This window comes from Lynx rufus, unplaced genomic scaffold, assembly GCF_022079265.1.
Source record: "Lynx rufus isolate CCGP_SWC_20201006 ecotype Redwood Valley unplaced genomic scaffold, mLynRuf1.p SCAF_8, whole genome shotgun sequence".
In the NCBI taxonomy this organism is placed as follows: Eukaryota; Metazoa; Chordata; class Mammalia; order Carnivora; family Felidae; genus Lynx; species Lynx rufus.
The window spans coordinates 30,027,851-30,042,811 of record NW_025814896.1 but is presented as its reverse complement, the minus strand read 5'-3'; the positions used below and the strand labels follow the sequence as shown (position 1 = coordinate 30,042,811).

Sequence of the window (14,961 nt, the reverse complement as noted above, 5' to 3'; positions counted from 1 at the left end):
CTTTACTTTGAAATGCTTCCAGCTTTGGAACCTTTTTCCTTCCCCAGTTAGTGACTTCTGCATCATAGCAGCTTCCTGTTCATTTATGTCCTTCATGTGTCCTTCTCTTCCCCACCCTCAGGGTGCCCAGTTCCTAATCCTCAGGAGCCTGCTTAGGGTTTTACCACATATGCCTATATCCCTAAACAAAGTCTTGTTTTTGAGTGTAACATATATAATCACACACTGTGTATTCTTCTGGGACTTGTTTTGTTCTTGTTTTTTTTTCTTACTATTCTATTCCTGAGACTCCCCCAGATTATTATGGGTAGCCATATAGTTCATTTACTTTCATGGCTCCATAGGATTCTTTTATATGAAAATGTGCTGTTTATTCTTTGACTGTTGATGGTTTTTGAGGTTATGGTTTTTTGCTATTGCAGACAGTCCTGTCATGAGCCTTCTTATACCTGTATCCTGGTGCACATGGCACCAGGAAGATGCCTTAAAACACAGCTTCCTTGCTGTATAATCATTGATATATGTTGTCTCAGGCCCCTCACTTTCCTGTTACATTCTGGCTGGTTGGTATGTTGGCATTCCTTGAATGTTTGCCACTTTGATTGCTATTGTTTTTTAACTTACCTACCTGTAGAATTTTCTATGCTTTGCCTCATAAGATTTCTCTGCACCACGGAACTAGAGGGGAGGTCATGTTGATGTGGAATGTTGGGGTTTGGAAGTCAGTGGTCAAGAAAGAATTCTTGAGACATCTTCAGTGCAAAAAGGTGGGTTTTTTTAAAGCACGGGGACAGGACCTGCGGCAGAAAGAGCTGCCTTGGGGTTGTGAGGAGTGGCTGATTATATACTTTCGAGTTGGGAGGGAGGTAGGGATAAAAGTAAGTCTTTGAAGAATTTGGAAGCAAGAATTCCAGGACCTTGAGGGGCTAGCTGTTGTTAGGATAAGGTCATTTACTACTATCTAGTAAAACCTTTGTCATGAGACTCTTTAGGTATATATCAGTGGGCCATATGTTTGGAGGATGATTGTTAAACATATATCTTGGAGGAAGGTAGACATAAAGGAAGTTTCCAAAAGGATTTTTTACAGGATCCTAGAGGTCTGGCTAATGTCAAGCTAAGGTTGCCTTTTGCCTTTAGCAAAGTATTAACATCGAGGCAGCTAAGCTCCTTGGGGAAGGTTACTCTGCCTGTCTCTAGTACTTGTCACTGGGTTGTAAGTTATAAAGAAGTTTACTTTTTTTCTTTTGCCTTTATTCTCCACATCAGTGTGAATAGCCCCTGGCTGAAACACCACAGATTTCTCCTGTTCTCACCAAACTTCAGTAGAATTTCTCAAATGGATGCTTCTCAGTTTTGTTATACAACTTTGGTCCATTAATAGAGTCCTTCAAAAGTTGTCTTAGCAATTAGTCCAGTTTCTTTCCCTCTCTGTTTCTCTGCCCAACATGGGACTTGAACTCACGAGCCCCCAGATCGAGTCGCATGCTCTACTGACTGAGTCAGCCAGGTGCCCTAACAGTTTCCTTCTTTCTGGAAAGGTGCTGCTCTACTTCACTGTCTTCTCACTTGCATCATTCCTGACCAGAAATCCACCTCTTATCTTTGTTCCTTTTATAGAAGTTATCTATTTTTCACTCCAGTGGCTTTAGAAAGTCTTTCTTTTTATCACAGATTTTAAGCAATTTTATTTTTATGTGATTTCATGTGGTCTTTTTTTTCCATCTTCCTTGTGCTTGGAAATCGTTTTGTGTCTTGATTGGATGGATTTAGTTTTCCTCAAATTGGGAGGGGTTTTTTGGCCTTTTTTTTTTTTTTTTTTTTTTTTTGGCACCTCCTATTCTGGGGGTCAAGTTGCATATCTTTGCTGCCTGGAGTTGCCCCACAGGCCCCTATTGCTCTGTACAATTACTTTCAGTCTTTTTTCTCTTTGTGTTTCATTATGCATAGTTTCTATTTGTATGTATTCTAATTTACTAATTTTCTTTCCTGCACTGTTGTTTTGAGTTTATTAAATTAACATTTGTTAAGTGAAGCACGGAGTACGGAAGTGTGAGCCAAGTTCAACAAAAGACCATGAAAGAAATTGAAATAGAGAAGTTTATTACTCACAAATCTTGAAGGAAGTACACGCAATGGCATACCTTATGCCTCCAAGAGCACATAGGAAGGACAAAGCAGAGTGCAGACGGAGAGGCAAGACCTGGGGCACATGCCTTTATTAGGGTAGAGTGCTTTGGGGTTCCCAGGCTAAGTCCAGATTGGTCAATTCAAACCAAGAAAGCAGGGTTTTGGTAAGCACAAGGGGATAGCCCTAGAAGGCAGGGAAGACTTTTTTTTTTTTTTTTAACGTTTTATTTATTTTTGAGACAGAGACAGAGCATGAACGGGGGAGGGGCAGAGAGAGAGGGAGACGCAGAATCGGAAGCAGGCTCCAGGCTCTGAGCCATCAGCCCAGAGCCTGACGCAGAGCTCGAACTCACGGAGTGTGAGATCGTGACCTGAGCTGAAGTCGGATGCCCAACCGACTGAGCCACCCAGGCGCCCCCAGGGGAGACTTAATAACAAGAGCTGTTGGGGAAGTCATGTCAGGAACTTACATCCTCTTGTGACTCTACGGGCTGCTACATAGGGCTTGCCTGATTTTAAGCCCCTTTTCCCCCAGGCCTCTTGGCCAAACAAAATGTATACGTAGGCAGCAATATCCTGGAGTAGCTTAGCTAAACTTTGACAACTATCTAATGTCATTAATCTCATTCAGTGTATTTTTCTTCTCAGACATTGTATTTTTCATCTCTAGAAGTTTGAGATATTTTTTACAGCTTTTCATATCTCAAGTTAACATGGTTCAGTCTTCTAGCTTCTTCAACATATAGGATACCGTTATATTAATTTTTTTAAATTTTTTTTTTTCAACGTTTATTTATTTTTGGGACAGAGAGAGAGCATGAACGGGCGAGGGGCAGAGAGAGAGGGAGACACAGAATCGGAAACAGGCTCCAGGCTCCGAGCCATCAGCCCAGAGCCTGACGCGGGGCTCGAACTCACGGACCGCGAGATCGTGACCTGGCTGAAGTCGGACGCTTAACCGACTGCGCCACCCAGGCGCCCCATATTAATTTTTTTAATGTTTATTTTTTGAGAGAGACAGCATGAGCAGCAGAGGGGCGGAGAGACAAGGAGACACAGAATCTGAAGCAGGCTTCAGGCTCTGAGCTGTCAACAGAGAGCCCGATGTAGGGCTTAAATTCACAGACTGTGAGATCATGACCTGAGCCAAAGTCAGAAGCTTAACCAGCCAAGCCACCCAGCCCCTATGATAATTTTTTTAATATACTTTCTTCTAGTCTTATCTGGCCTTGCTTTTAAACTGTGTTAGCCAGGTGGCAGAACAGCATTTAATTTAGGGCTAATTTTACCCCACTGCTGAGGCAGAGGCCTTCTGAGTACTCTACCGGACATCCCTGTGAAATACGAGGCTTTCTGCTGTGGCTGGTGGGAATGGGCAGAAAGTCTCATTCAAGGTATGGGTTGATGTTCATTGTTTTACATAGGAATATCCAGTTTTTCCAGTACCACTTATTGAAAAGACTCCTTTTTCCTCGATCTGCCTGTGTACCTTTGTTGAATATCAGTTGACTGTACGTATTTACTATTTCCTACAGGCTTCAGTGAATGGTTGGCTCTCAGGCAGCTCCTTCATTGTCCCTGTAGGGCTTTAAAGAACGCAGAGTGTTTTTTTCTACTGAGCAGAGATTGTTCAGCATTGAGGCACAGGGACGCCCGTCCCATCGGCACATGGGGCAGTGGACACCTCCTGAGAACTCTGGTTCCCAAGCTGAGTCCCACCCTCCTATGCTGGGAAGACCTAGGCAGTGGGCAACTGCTAATCTGCTGACTTCATTCTGAACCCTCTCGTGTGTTCCCTTGTGTCCACATGAAGCTAGCCAGGGATGCCGTAGAGAGAATGTCCTCTGCAGCACTTAACGTGAATGGATTATATAGCTGCATATTACCTACAGCATAGATGACTCAGGAACAGATGTTGAGAGTAGTAAGCAAATCACAGAATGACACATTTATTAAAATTCTATTTATAAAGGGGTGCCTGGGTGGCTCATTTGGTTAAGCGTTTGACTTTGGCTCAGGTCAAGATCTCATGGTTCATGAGTTCAAGCCCCACATCAGGCTCTCTGCTGTCAGTGTGGAGCCTGCTTCATATCTTCTGTCTCCCTCTCTCTGCCCCTCCCCCACACTCGCTCTCTCTCTCTCTCTCTCTCTTAAAAATAAACATTTAAAAAAATTTTAATAAAAAAATAAAAGTAAAATTCTATTTATATGAAAGCAAAACAGACGAGACCAAATAATGAATAGTTTATAGATACACTGAAATACATTAAAATTATATGGAATTCGGGGTGTTGGTTCCCTCTGGGTAGAAGAGAGAGAGCCATTGAGAAAGGACATTTGGGAGGCCTCAAAGGTACTAGCAATGCTGGATTTCTTAGTCTGAGTGGTGAGTGTACAGGCATTGAGATTTTGTTGTTACTGATTTTCTTTAAACCAAACGTGTACATTTCACACACTCTCACACAGAATGAAAATTATCCAGCCATTGTATCATAGTTCCTCAGCAGTGATAGATGTTCCCTCTTCACACAGGCTGGACCACTGGAGGAGTTTTCTTTGTACAGCCAGTTTTCTAAAGGAGGAAAAGCCAAATTCTTCATTGGCACTTGGTGTCTTGTTTGCCTGAGGGCTCATCCTTCTGTTGGACTCCTGGTGATACAGAAGTCAATCAAAGACAGAGCCAGGCCTCAGTCCCCTGCTGCTTCTTGGGTAGTGAAGGGGAACTTGCTCTTACTTTGGGTTTTTAGACTCAGAGAATGGAGAAGGAATGAGAGAGGCCATTCAGTAAGGGCACTGGGGATGAGACAAGGAGCCAAGGAGATCTCATCAGGAGTTGGCTCCCATGGTCACTGAGAAACCCCTACAAAGGCATTTCCCTTCAGACTGAAGTCTGACAGTCATGAGTCCAGAGCAGATACTGGAAGTGTCTTTACTTCATGTGGATTAGGATCCAGAGACCAGGTAACAGGCACTCGGCCACCCAGTGAGTCACATTTCATGTGTGCTCTGAGGATAATGAAAGTTACTGCTCCCAGAGCCAGGCCGAGGGGTCGCTGCGACACAGGGCAATCTCTTTGCTCCAGTACTAAAATCAGTTTCTGTTTACTGTGTTCTTGCCCTGGGCCAGGCCCCAAAATGAGTGCTTTTCCAACACTGCCTTATGACTTTCTGTCTTCGTTTTTTCCATTTTATTTCAAGCTTGAGTCTAGAGAGAAAGGAAATACTGGAGATGACCTCTCACATCTGTGCTCTTTTCTGGAAGCTTTGGAAGGATGTTGAGATTTGTCTAGGAGGCCTTTGAGTGGCACTGTTCTTGCTTCTGAGAAGCGTCTTGTTGGAGCTACACAGGTGGAGGGTGAGCCCAGAACCTGGAAGGGTACCGATACTAAGCAGTAGTAGGGGAGCAGTTCTTAACCTAATACCTGTTGACCTCTCTTTTCTCTGTAAACAGTAGGTAGAGTTATCTTGTGGCTAGAATCAGTGAGGTCATGACACGAGGAGAGTGCTGAAAATCTTGGCTGGGACTTGGGGGAGCTACTAGAGGAGCTGAGAGAGCAGAGGAAGGACTGCGGCAGCGCTGTGGGCCTCTTGAGGCTAAGAAGCAGAGAGAGCACATCGTCAGATCAGCCATAGGGAGCCATTTGGAGAGAGCCAAGTGGGGAGAAGCCGGGTAAGAACCAGAGGGGCCCAGGTGCCACAGTGCCTTGGCTGCACTGCACATAGTTCTGTCACTTTGGGGAGAAACTTCTCTAAGCTTGTGTCTCCCCATCAGTCCTGTAAGAAGAAGATTACTTGTTAAATTTGTTGGGAAGATGGAAAACTATAATGTATATGACATGCTTGGTGCAGTTAGTGTAATTAGTAAATACTGAGCAGAATCTGTTCCCATCCCCTTCCCTAAGAAAGCAGAAGTTAAAGTATGCCCTGTCCTGGAAGATCTGCCCTAGATGTGGGTGAGAGGAAAGTCAGAAACTTCTGAGCAGTAGGGGAAAACTGGGGGCCTGAGGTTTCAAAGGCTCAGTGACATCAGAGGATAAGATTTGGGAAGTGAGATAGCAAAAAGGATGATAGGATGTTGAACTCCAAGAGTAGGTTCTGGAGCTGAAGATTTCAGAGGTTAAGATGTTCTGGGTTCTGTTTTACTGCTGTGGCATTGGGATTGAGGAGTAGTGAGTCCAGAATGGGGTGTGGGTCATCCCCTGGATCTCTAAGAAGGGATGGAAGTCTTGGTTGTTTGAAACATTGTGGCATGATTAGGAGGGTAGTCATTGTGAGCATTGAAGGGAAGAAAGGGCTTGTGTGTCTGAGGGAATGAAAATATTGTGCCATCGTGGAAGGGAATGGTCTGGGAGCAGCCATGAAGAACCCTGGCACTGATACAGGATGAAGCTGGGTGGTGGGTGGCTTCTATTCAAGAAGCCTATAGGGCAAGCCTATATGTAAAAGAGGTCAGGCTCTACTTGTTAGAGGTTGTGAGGCTTATAGGCCTTGAACCTGAATGCCTTAAACTGGGCAGCTGCTGCTGCCCCAGATGCTAAGGTTAGCACTATTTCCCTCTAACTGAGCATCTAGTTTGTCTATTGGTATTCAGGCTCCAAACCTTCCTCTTGTACCTAAAAGCTGCCTCTACCTCCCCTATTTCTTTTCATGCCCCATTAACATGCACACTCCAGCACACTTACTCAGTTAGGCCTTTCTGCCTCCTGAAACCGCACCTCCTCAGGAAAACTTGAAGTCTCCAAAATTCCTCACCTTTGCCTTTGTTCTTCTTTTCATTACAATCTCAAGCTTTGGGGCTGCATTCCTAGAGCTACAGCTCAAGGAATCAGTCCCTCTTCTTTGTCTTCTGCCCTCTGTAGTCTTATGGGTGCTCTGGGTGCTTCATCTCAGTTTCCAAACCCAGCCTTAACACTTGTCATCTTAGCTGTTCATCCTTTCTTGGTCTGCCCCCTAGGGCCCATAGTGAGCGATTCTGTATGACCTTGACCACCCAGAAAACAACAGTTCTCCTTAGACCTGAATCCTCGGAACTGAAGAAACCACATCTAGTGTCTACATCCCACCCATCTTTTGTGAATATAGAACAACAGGTCTCTGGTGTGTATAGAATCCCCTTATTGCCTAACTCAGATATTCCTTTGCTGGCCACAGGGACCCTTAGGCTCCCTTTACTGTCCTTCAGCTGAGACCCTACTGCTCTTGTTGGGCCTTAAGTGAGGGATGTGGTCTCTTTAGAGCCAAGCCACCTTCTGCCAAAATAGGAGGAAGCAGAGTTTATAAACTCAGCGGTAGAACAAACATACCCCAAAGTCTTTTTCAGTGTGTTCCCGTAGAAGACACCCACAAGTCAATGTGAATTTTGCCTCTCCCCATCAGCTGATAACTTACTTGTTTTTTCTAATTTGTTTACAAAGACTGTGATGCCTCATTTCTCTCTGAAGCTCTAGGAGTGTACATCAGCTTCCCCAGAGCACGGGGCTCAGCATAAAAATCATCTAACTTGGGGTGCTGGGTGGCTCAGTCAGTTAAGCGTCCAACTTCAGCTCAGGTCATGATCTTGCAGTTCGTGGGTTTGAGCCCTGAATTGGGCTCTCTGCTATCAGCGCGGAGCCCATTTCAGGTCCTCTGTCCTCCATCTCTCTCTGCCCCTCCCTGGCTCGTGCTCTCACTCTCTCAAAAATTAAATAAATAAATAAAAACATTTAAGGAAAATTGTGTAACTTAAGCATTACAGATACTAGTCTCTAGTTACCACTGTGGTTTGCCCTGGTACCTGTAAGGACATTGGGATCTAGCCCCCAAGATCCAACCCTCCAGCTCTGACCAGCTCTTTTTTCCTTCCAGGGAAAGTGCATTTCTTCTCTAGTGGTCTTCTGTTTTCTCACCGTCATCACGGAAGTATCATCCTTTCCAAGGATCACATGAATTCCATTTTATTCTATGATGGGGTAGGTGTTTTACCAGTCCATGGCTTTGATGTTCAGAAGGATACTCACACTTCTGAGGTGAAAACCAAATAACTCCCTGTCCCTGTTCCTCCACCATGGGGCAGGATTGCCAATAATTTAATTTATTGAAGTATACTTTAAATACGGTTAACTATATCCATTTAAAGTTTTGATAAATGTATATACTTGTGAAACCACTATCACAGTCAAGATACAGATGACTTCCATCACCCCTAAACTTTTTTAATGCTCTTTTGCAGTTCATCTTTCCCTCCACTTCTGGCTTCAGGCAACTACCAATTAGCTTTCTGTCACCGTAGATCAGTTTGCAGTTCTAATATGGGCTCCTGGATGGCTTAGTCAGTTAAGCATCTGACTCTTTGTATCGGCTCAGGTCATGATCTCACAGTTGTGGGATCAAGCCTTACATTGGGCTCTGCACCGAGTGTGGAGCCTGCTTGGAATTCTCTGTCTCCCTCTCTCTTTGCCCCTCCCCTGCATGTGTGCACACACACTCACTTTCCCTCTCAAAGTAAGCAAATAAAATAAAATAAAATAAAATAAAATAAAATAAAATAAAATAAAATAAAATAAAATAAAATGTTACATAAATGGACATCATACATTCTGTACCCTTTTGAGTCTGGCATTTTTCATTCAGCATAATGATTTTTAGATTCACCCATGTTTGTATCAATAGTCTGTTCCTTCTTGTTGCTTTATTGCCGAATGGTATTTCATTATTTGGATATAACATAAAATTTATCAGACTAATTTATAATTTGAAACTCTAGAAAGTCTCAAGGAGAGAATTTACTAAAAAGTAAAAAAGTAAACTGGATAAAATGTTTTTGGTGATTAGAACAAATTATTTTCTATTAATGATTCTGTCTTTATTAACATAAAGTTAGCAGATATATGGAAGTACATCAGAAACAGCCTCACACTACCATGTAAAACAGTAAATTGGCAAAGAATAAATAAAAGGTTCTATTGGCAAGGAGAAATGCAGTAATTTCAATGTCCAGCCATAGGGGTGGCTTTAGAGGATAGTGGGATGCAATCTTTGAAAATATTCACAGATAGTTTGTAGCAACTTGGCAGGTGCTGATGGTAAATGAAGTTTTAAAAGCAGGGTCCTGGGGGGTGCCTGGCTGGCTCAGTCAGTCCAATATGTGCCTCTTGATCTCTGGATTGTAAATTGAGCCCCATGTTGGGTATAAAGATTACTTCTCTCTCTCTCTCTCTCTCTCTCTCTCTTTCTCTCCTTTTTTTTTTTTTTTTTTAAGTTTATTTATTTTGAGAGAGAGAGTGCACATGCACAGGAGAGGCTGTCAGCATGGAGCCTGACTTGGGGCTCAAACTCATGAACCATGAGATCATAACCTGAGCTGAAATCAAGAGTCGGACTCTTAACCGACTGAGCTACCCAGGTAACCTTAAAGATAAAATCTTCAAAAAATAAAATAAAATAAAATAAAATAAAATAAAATAAAATAAAATAAAATAAAATAAAGTAAAGTAAAGTAAAGTAAAGTAAAGTAAAGTAAAAGCAAGGTATGGAATTAGAAAGATAAATACAATTTTGCACTGCCTGAAAAAGGCAAGTCAGTAAATGAATAGGAAAAAAGACTAGAAGGAAAATTACTAAGATGTTAGATGTGGTTGGGTTTAGACTATGGAACTTTGGATTGATTTTTTTTTAATTTTCTCTATTCTATTTTTATATTTTTTCAACATTTTAATTAGTGAACATGTTATTTTTATAATGAAAACAATTTTTTAAAGAAGCTTTTCTCTAAGATCAGGACCAAGACAAGAATGCTCATTTTTGCCACTTCTATTCAATATAGTATTGGAAGTTCTAGCTAGAGTGGTTAGGCAAGAAAAAGAATTACAAGGCATTTAAATTGGAAAGGAAGAAGTAAAATTATTTCTCTTCACAGATGGAATGATCTTATATGTAGAAAACACTAAAGATTCACACATAAAACCTGTTAGAATTAATAAATGAATTCATCAAAGTTGCAGGATACAAAATTGACACCAAAAAATCAGTTGTATTTGTATACCCTGGTAATGACCAGTCTGAAAAAGTTAGTAAAAAAACAATTCCATTTACAATAACACCAAAAAGAATAAAATAAAATACTTAAGAATAGATTTACCCAAAGAGGTGGAGACTTATATGCTGAAAACTACAATGCATTGCTGAAATTAAAGAAGTTCTAAATAAATGGAAAGACATCCCATGTTCATGGGTAGGAAGACTTAACATTATTAAGACCACAATTCTACCTAAAGTGATCTACAGAGTCAGTGCAGTCCCTATCAAAATTCAATGGCATTTTTTGCAGAAATAGAAAAACCCACCCTGAAATTCATATGGAGCCTCAAGGTATGCCCAAACAACCAAAATAATCTTGAAAAGAGCAAAGTGGAAGGACTCACACTTCCTGAGTTCAGTACTTACTACAAAGCTACAGCAATCAAACAACCATATGGTATTAGCATAAGGTCAGACCAATAGAATAAAATAGCCCAGAAATAAACTTTTGCATATATGGTCAAATGAGTTTTGACAAGGGTGCCAAGACCATTCAGTGGGGAGGGACAGTCTTTTCAACAAATGGTGCTGGGAAAATTAGATATCCACATGCAAAAGAATGAAGTTAGATCCTTACTTTATGCCGTATACAAAAATCAACCAAAATGGAGCATAGACCTAAATGAAGAGCCAAAACTACTAAACTCTGAGTATAAAACACAGGAGCAAAATCCTCATGACTGACCTTCGAGTAGGCAGTGATTTCTTGAATATGACACCAAAAGCCCAGACAACAAATGAAAAAATATATAAATTGGACTTCATCAAAATTGAAAACTTCTGTGCATCAAAGTACAAGTGCAAGAAAGTGAAAACAACCCACAAAATGAGAGAAAATATTTACAAATCGTGGGGTGCCTGGCTGGTTCAGTTGGTAGAGCATGCAACTCTTGATATTGGGGTCATAAGTTTGAGCCCCACATTAAGTATAGAGATTGTTTTTAAAAAGATTGTAAATCTGATAAGGGATTAATACCATAGAAAGAGTTTTGAGGTGACGTTTTCAGTTTAGGAGAAAAGACCCTTGTACTTCCTGTATCTCCCATAACTGGGTATTGGAAAGCCAATACCATAATTCCATAATTCCAGCCATCCATAATTGAACCCTAGTATATCACATAATGTGAAAATAATTGCAGTGAAATTCATTATATGTGTTCTGACAGTAATCATGAGGACTAGTGTCATGCAAATGGATTTTCTCACTGATGCTCCCTCTTTTTTCTCTTTAGGATTCCACCAGTGTTGTTGCTGCCCTTCTGATTGAGTTCAAAAGTTCTCTGCTTCCTCATCTCCCAGTTCATTTCCATGGATCAAGCAATTTTCTGATGATTGCCCTTTTCCCCAGATCAAAGATATACCAAGCATTTTACTCAGAGGTAACACCAATCATTAGTCAGCAAAACAAATACTTTTCTTTTCCTTAGGAGTTTAGATGGTAAGGCCACATCACAGGGCTAACAGTGAGGTGATGAGAGGCAGAGCTGGGATGGTGGAAGTGGCTGCTTCTAATCCCTGTAGGTCCTGGAATGGTGCTTTTGCCATTGGGAGATGAGAACCTAAAAGAACCAAACAAAAGGCTTTTTAGCTGCTAAGACAAATCTTCTTTGTCCCTTTAAATCCTAATTAGAGTCGTTTTTCTTTTAGCTACTTTATTGAATTGTTGGGCCATACCTATTGGATAAGAGCTCTCTAGCCCTCCCCAGTCTCTGCCCATGGTTCACAAGCCCTGCCCTTGTGAATGGTCCCACCTGACAGTCTGCATGTTATAGGCACTCAGTACAGGTTGCATGAGTGAGAGAGCTTACCAAGAATTACACAACCCACTTAGAGACCATGCCGTAGCCAAAGTTAAACACATGGCCAGCCTCATGACTGGTGGAAATGCTCGGAAAGGTCTGATTGCAGCAGCTTATAAGGGGACAGTGTCCCTCTCTCAGGACAGATTGACAGAGCATGGAAGAGAGAAGGGTTGGCCTGGTTGCAGAGTGGCCTCTCAGGCTAGTCTATGTCTTACTCTTACTGCCTGCTCATCTTTCCTACCTCCTTGTGCTTGTCCTTTCAATCCAGGGACATAGAGATAGCACTTCAGATTCTTCTCAGCTATCTCTGTGCCCCTAAACAGGACTTGCTTGAACTGCTCCTTCTGTCTGGCCCTATCACCAGGGAAGAACATGCCTATGCTGCCAGAACAGTGTTACCTGACACCTTCCTCTGTGCTTCCTGGCTTCTGAAGGAACAGAATCCCTGGGAGAGGAACCCAGAAAGAAACTCTAGTTTTGAAAAATACAGAACAAAATTGCTTCAGGCGTCTATTTTTGAAACAAACTTGTTTGTTATGATGGTTTTTCTCTGTCCTGACAGTCTAGATTTTCAACAACCATCAAATCCCCATGTGGATTCCATATCCTGTTGTTGGGTTTAAAGTGTTCTTTGCTCAAATTCTGTTTTGTTTAGGTCTTCTCCCCCTGGCAACAGCAGGCTAACTCAGGGCTGTCTTTAAAAGTGATCCAGGAAGATGGATTATCTGTGGAACAAAAGAGATTGTAAGTGGCTGCCTTCAGTGTTTATGCTTGTTTCCCTAAGCTGTGTGTGTCTGCTCTCTCTGCAGGACGACTTACGTTATGTAACACAGGGGTCTTGGCTTCTGAAAGGGCCAGCACAGTCATTTCAGTGCTGCCACTTGCAGGTAGCCAGTGCCCTTGGGGAAACAGAAGTCAAGAGAGATGAAATCCACCAAGAATCAGAAACCTGTAATATTACCAAGGGTTTCAGGCAAGCCTTCCTCTCTGGGTACACCAGTTGTCACACACTAATACCGCACTGTGTTTAAGTCATTGAGATGCTTATTTTGGAAGTGTTGACTCTGTCATAAGACTCTGGCTTGAAAGCATCAAGTTATGTAAAGTGTGGTGCTATAGGGAGATGGAGTTCTAATCTGTGAGCTTTTGATATTCCAGACACTCCAGTGCGCAGAAGCTCTTCAGTGTCCTGAGCCATTCTGCTGGGGAGAAACGGAGTCCTCTAAAGCTACTCCCAGCCAAACTCCCAGAGCTGGACTGGTGAGCTCTGGTTTTCTGTTTATAGATGTTTCATGGTCTGGCTTTTGAAATGTCAGAGACCCCAGCGTTGGTCCTTTCTAAGCTGCTCTTTCCAGGGGCGCCTGGGTGGCTCAGTCGGTCAAGCGTCCGTCTTCGGCTCAGGTCATGATCTCACGGTTCGTGGGTTCGAACCCCGCATCGGGCTCTGTGCTGACAGCTCAGAGCCTGGAACCTGTTTCAGATTCCGTGTCTCCCTCTCTCTCTGCCCTTCCCCCACTCACGCTCTGTCTCTCTCTGTCTCAAAAATAAATAAACATTAAAAAAAAATTTAAGCTGCTTTTTCTTTGTAGCTTCTTAGGGATCAGTGTAAACAGTAGTAGTGACACACCATATAGTTTTATTCTCTAGAGAGTATCTGTCTAAGGTTTCTTTTTTAGCAGTTAGATAAGGCGTTTCTCATGTGAAGGAGCACATTCAGGCAAGGCTGGCAGTGGTAACATTAGCATTGTCTTTGTTTTTCTAGGTTTCTTCAGCATTTTGCCATCAGCAGCATTAGTCGAGAGCCTGTGATGAGGACCCATCTCCCAGTCCTGCTACAGCAAGCTGAAATCAACCCTTCTCACCGAGTAGAAAATGACAAGGTACAGCAGCTCAGCAAATATGCTGGGAATTCACAGGAAGATAAGCCCGATAGCCTGCCCTTTGATCTTCTGTGTCAGTTAACAAAAAGAGCTCAAGCAGGGTCCCTTTTGTAAGACTCTCCACCTCCTAGGATACTGATGTAATGATATACAGGAAACCTACTCTGTACAGTGACTGTGTACAGGTGTCTGTACTGACCCCAGCCAAGCCCTGTAGCAGCCATAAAGCCCTAGCACCTTGCCATGCCCTCCCCTGGCTTCTCCACGTCTTTCAGATTCTTGCTCAGTGCTCTCATCCCATCAGCCTTTTCTGTTTGTGACAAGGACTTACCTGGAAGTGGGTGACACATTGAGCTTAATAAGAGGAAGGGCCTTATTGGGCCTTGCTGGCATCACTAGGGTAAGGTGATACTTTATAAACACTGTCTTCCCAAGAGTGGATTTTAATCTGCTCCCACCTCACATGCCCCTCCTTTTGACCCCTCCCACCATTTCTCTGGAACCAGAAGTCATAATATACTCCAAGAGGGCATTTATTTATACATAAATCTAGAAGACACTCACCTGCAAAAGAAAATAGGAGTACCAAGCAGTTAGAAGCCTGGTTTTTCCCTAAGGCAAGAGTTTAAAATGAAAATGCCTACTCATTAAAAGGGTGCTATAGGACTGGCCTTAAAGTAAGACGGTGTCTGGCTATAAGCACATGTGCTGTGATTTGAGAGCCAGGGACTTGGGCGCTGAGGAATAGGATCAGGGTGGGGAGGAGGACAAACAAGAAGTTGCATGGAATACTGCCCACGGGGACAGTAAGGGATATAGAGTAGGAGCCTGGTTGGAAGGGAGGAGGGAAAACTTCTGGTTCCCACAAAAGAAGAGAGATCCACAGCCATTTTTGTGCTGATGTGACCAACTAGAGTGGTAACTGCCACGAGCTAAGCTTTAATCTAACTCATCTGTGACCAAGCCCATCCCAGTGAGTCTTGTGAAATAAAAATTTACATCGAGGGGTGCCTGGGTGGCTCAGCCGGTTAAGCATCCAACTTCGGCTCAGGTCATGATCTCGTGGTTTGTGGGTTCAGGCCCCACGTTGGGCT

At 42.7% G+C, this 14,961-nt stretch overlaps 1 protein-coding gene across 1 annotated transcript in view; it reads left to right on the top strand.

The window, feature by feature from the left end:
- DNAAF9 (dynein axonemal assembly factor 9) overlaps positions 1–14,961 on the top strand; it is a 131,559-nt gene that overhangs the window by 74,757 nt on the left and 41,841 nt on the right. The window contains exons 21-25 of the mRNA XM_047069165.1: positions 7,975–8,078; positions 11,418–11,564; positions 12,643–12,731; positions 13,146–13,247; positions 13,750–13,867. Coding sequence (XP_046925121.1) covers positions 7,975–8,078; positions 11,418–11,564; positions 12,643–12,731; positions 13,146–13,247; positions 13,750–13,867 — 560 coding nt within the window. The remainder of the gene's footprint in view (positions 1–7,974; positions 8,079–11,417; positions 11,565–12,642; positions 12,732–13,145; positions 13,248–13,749; positions 13,868–14,961) is intronic.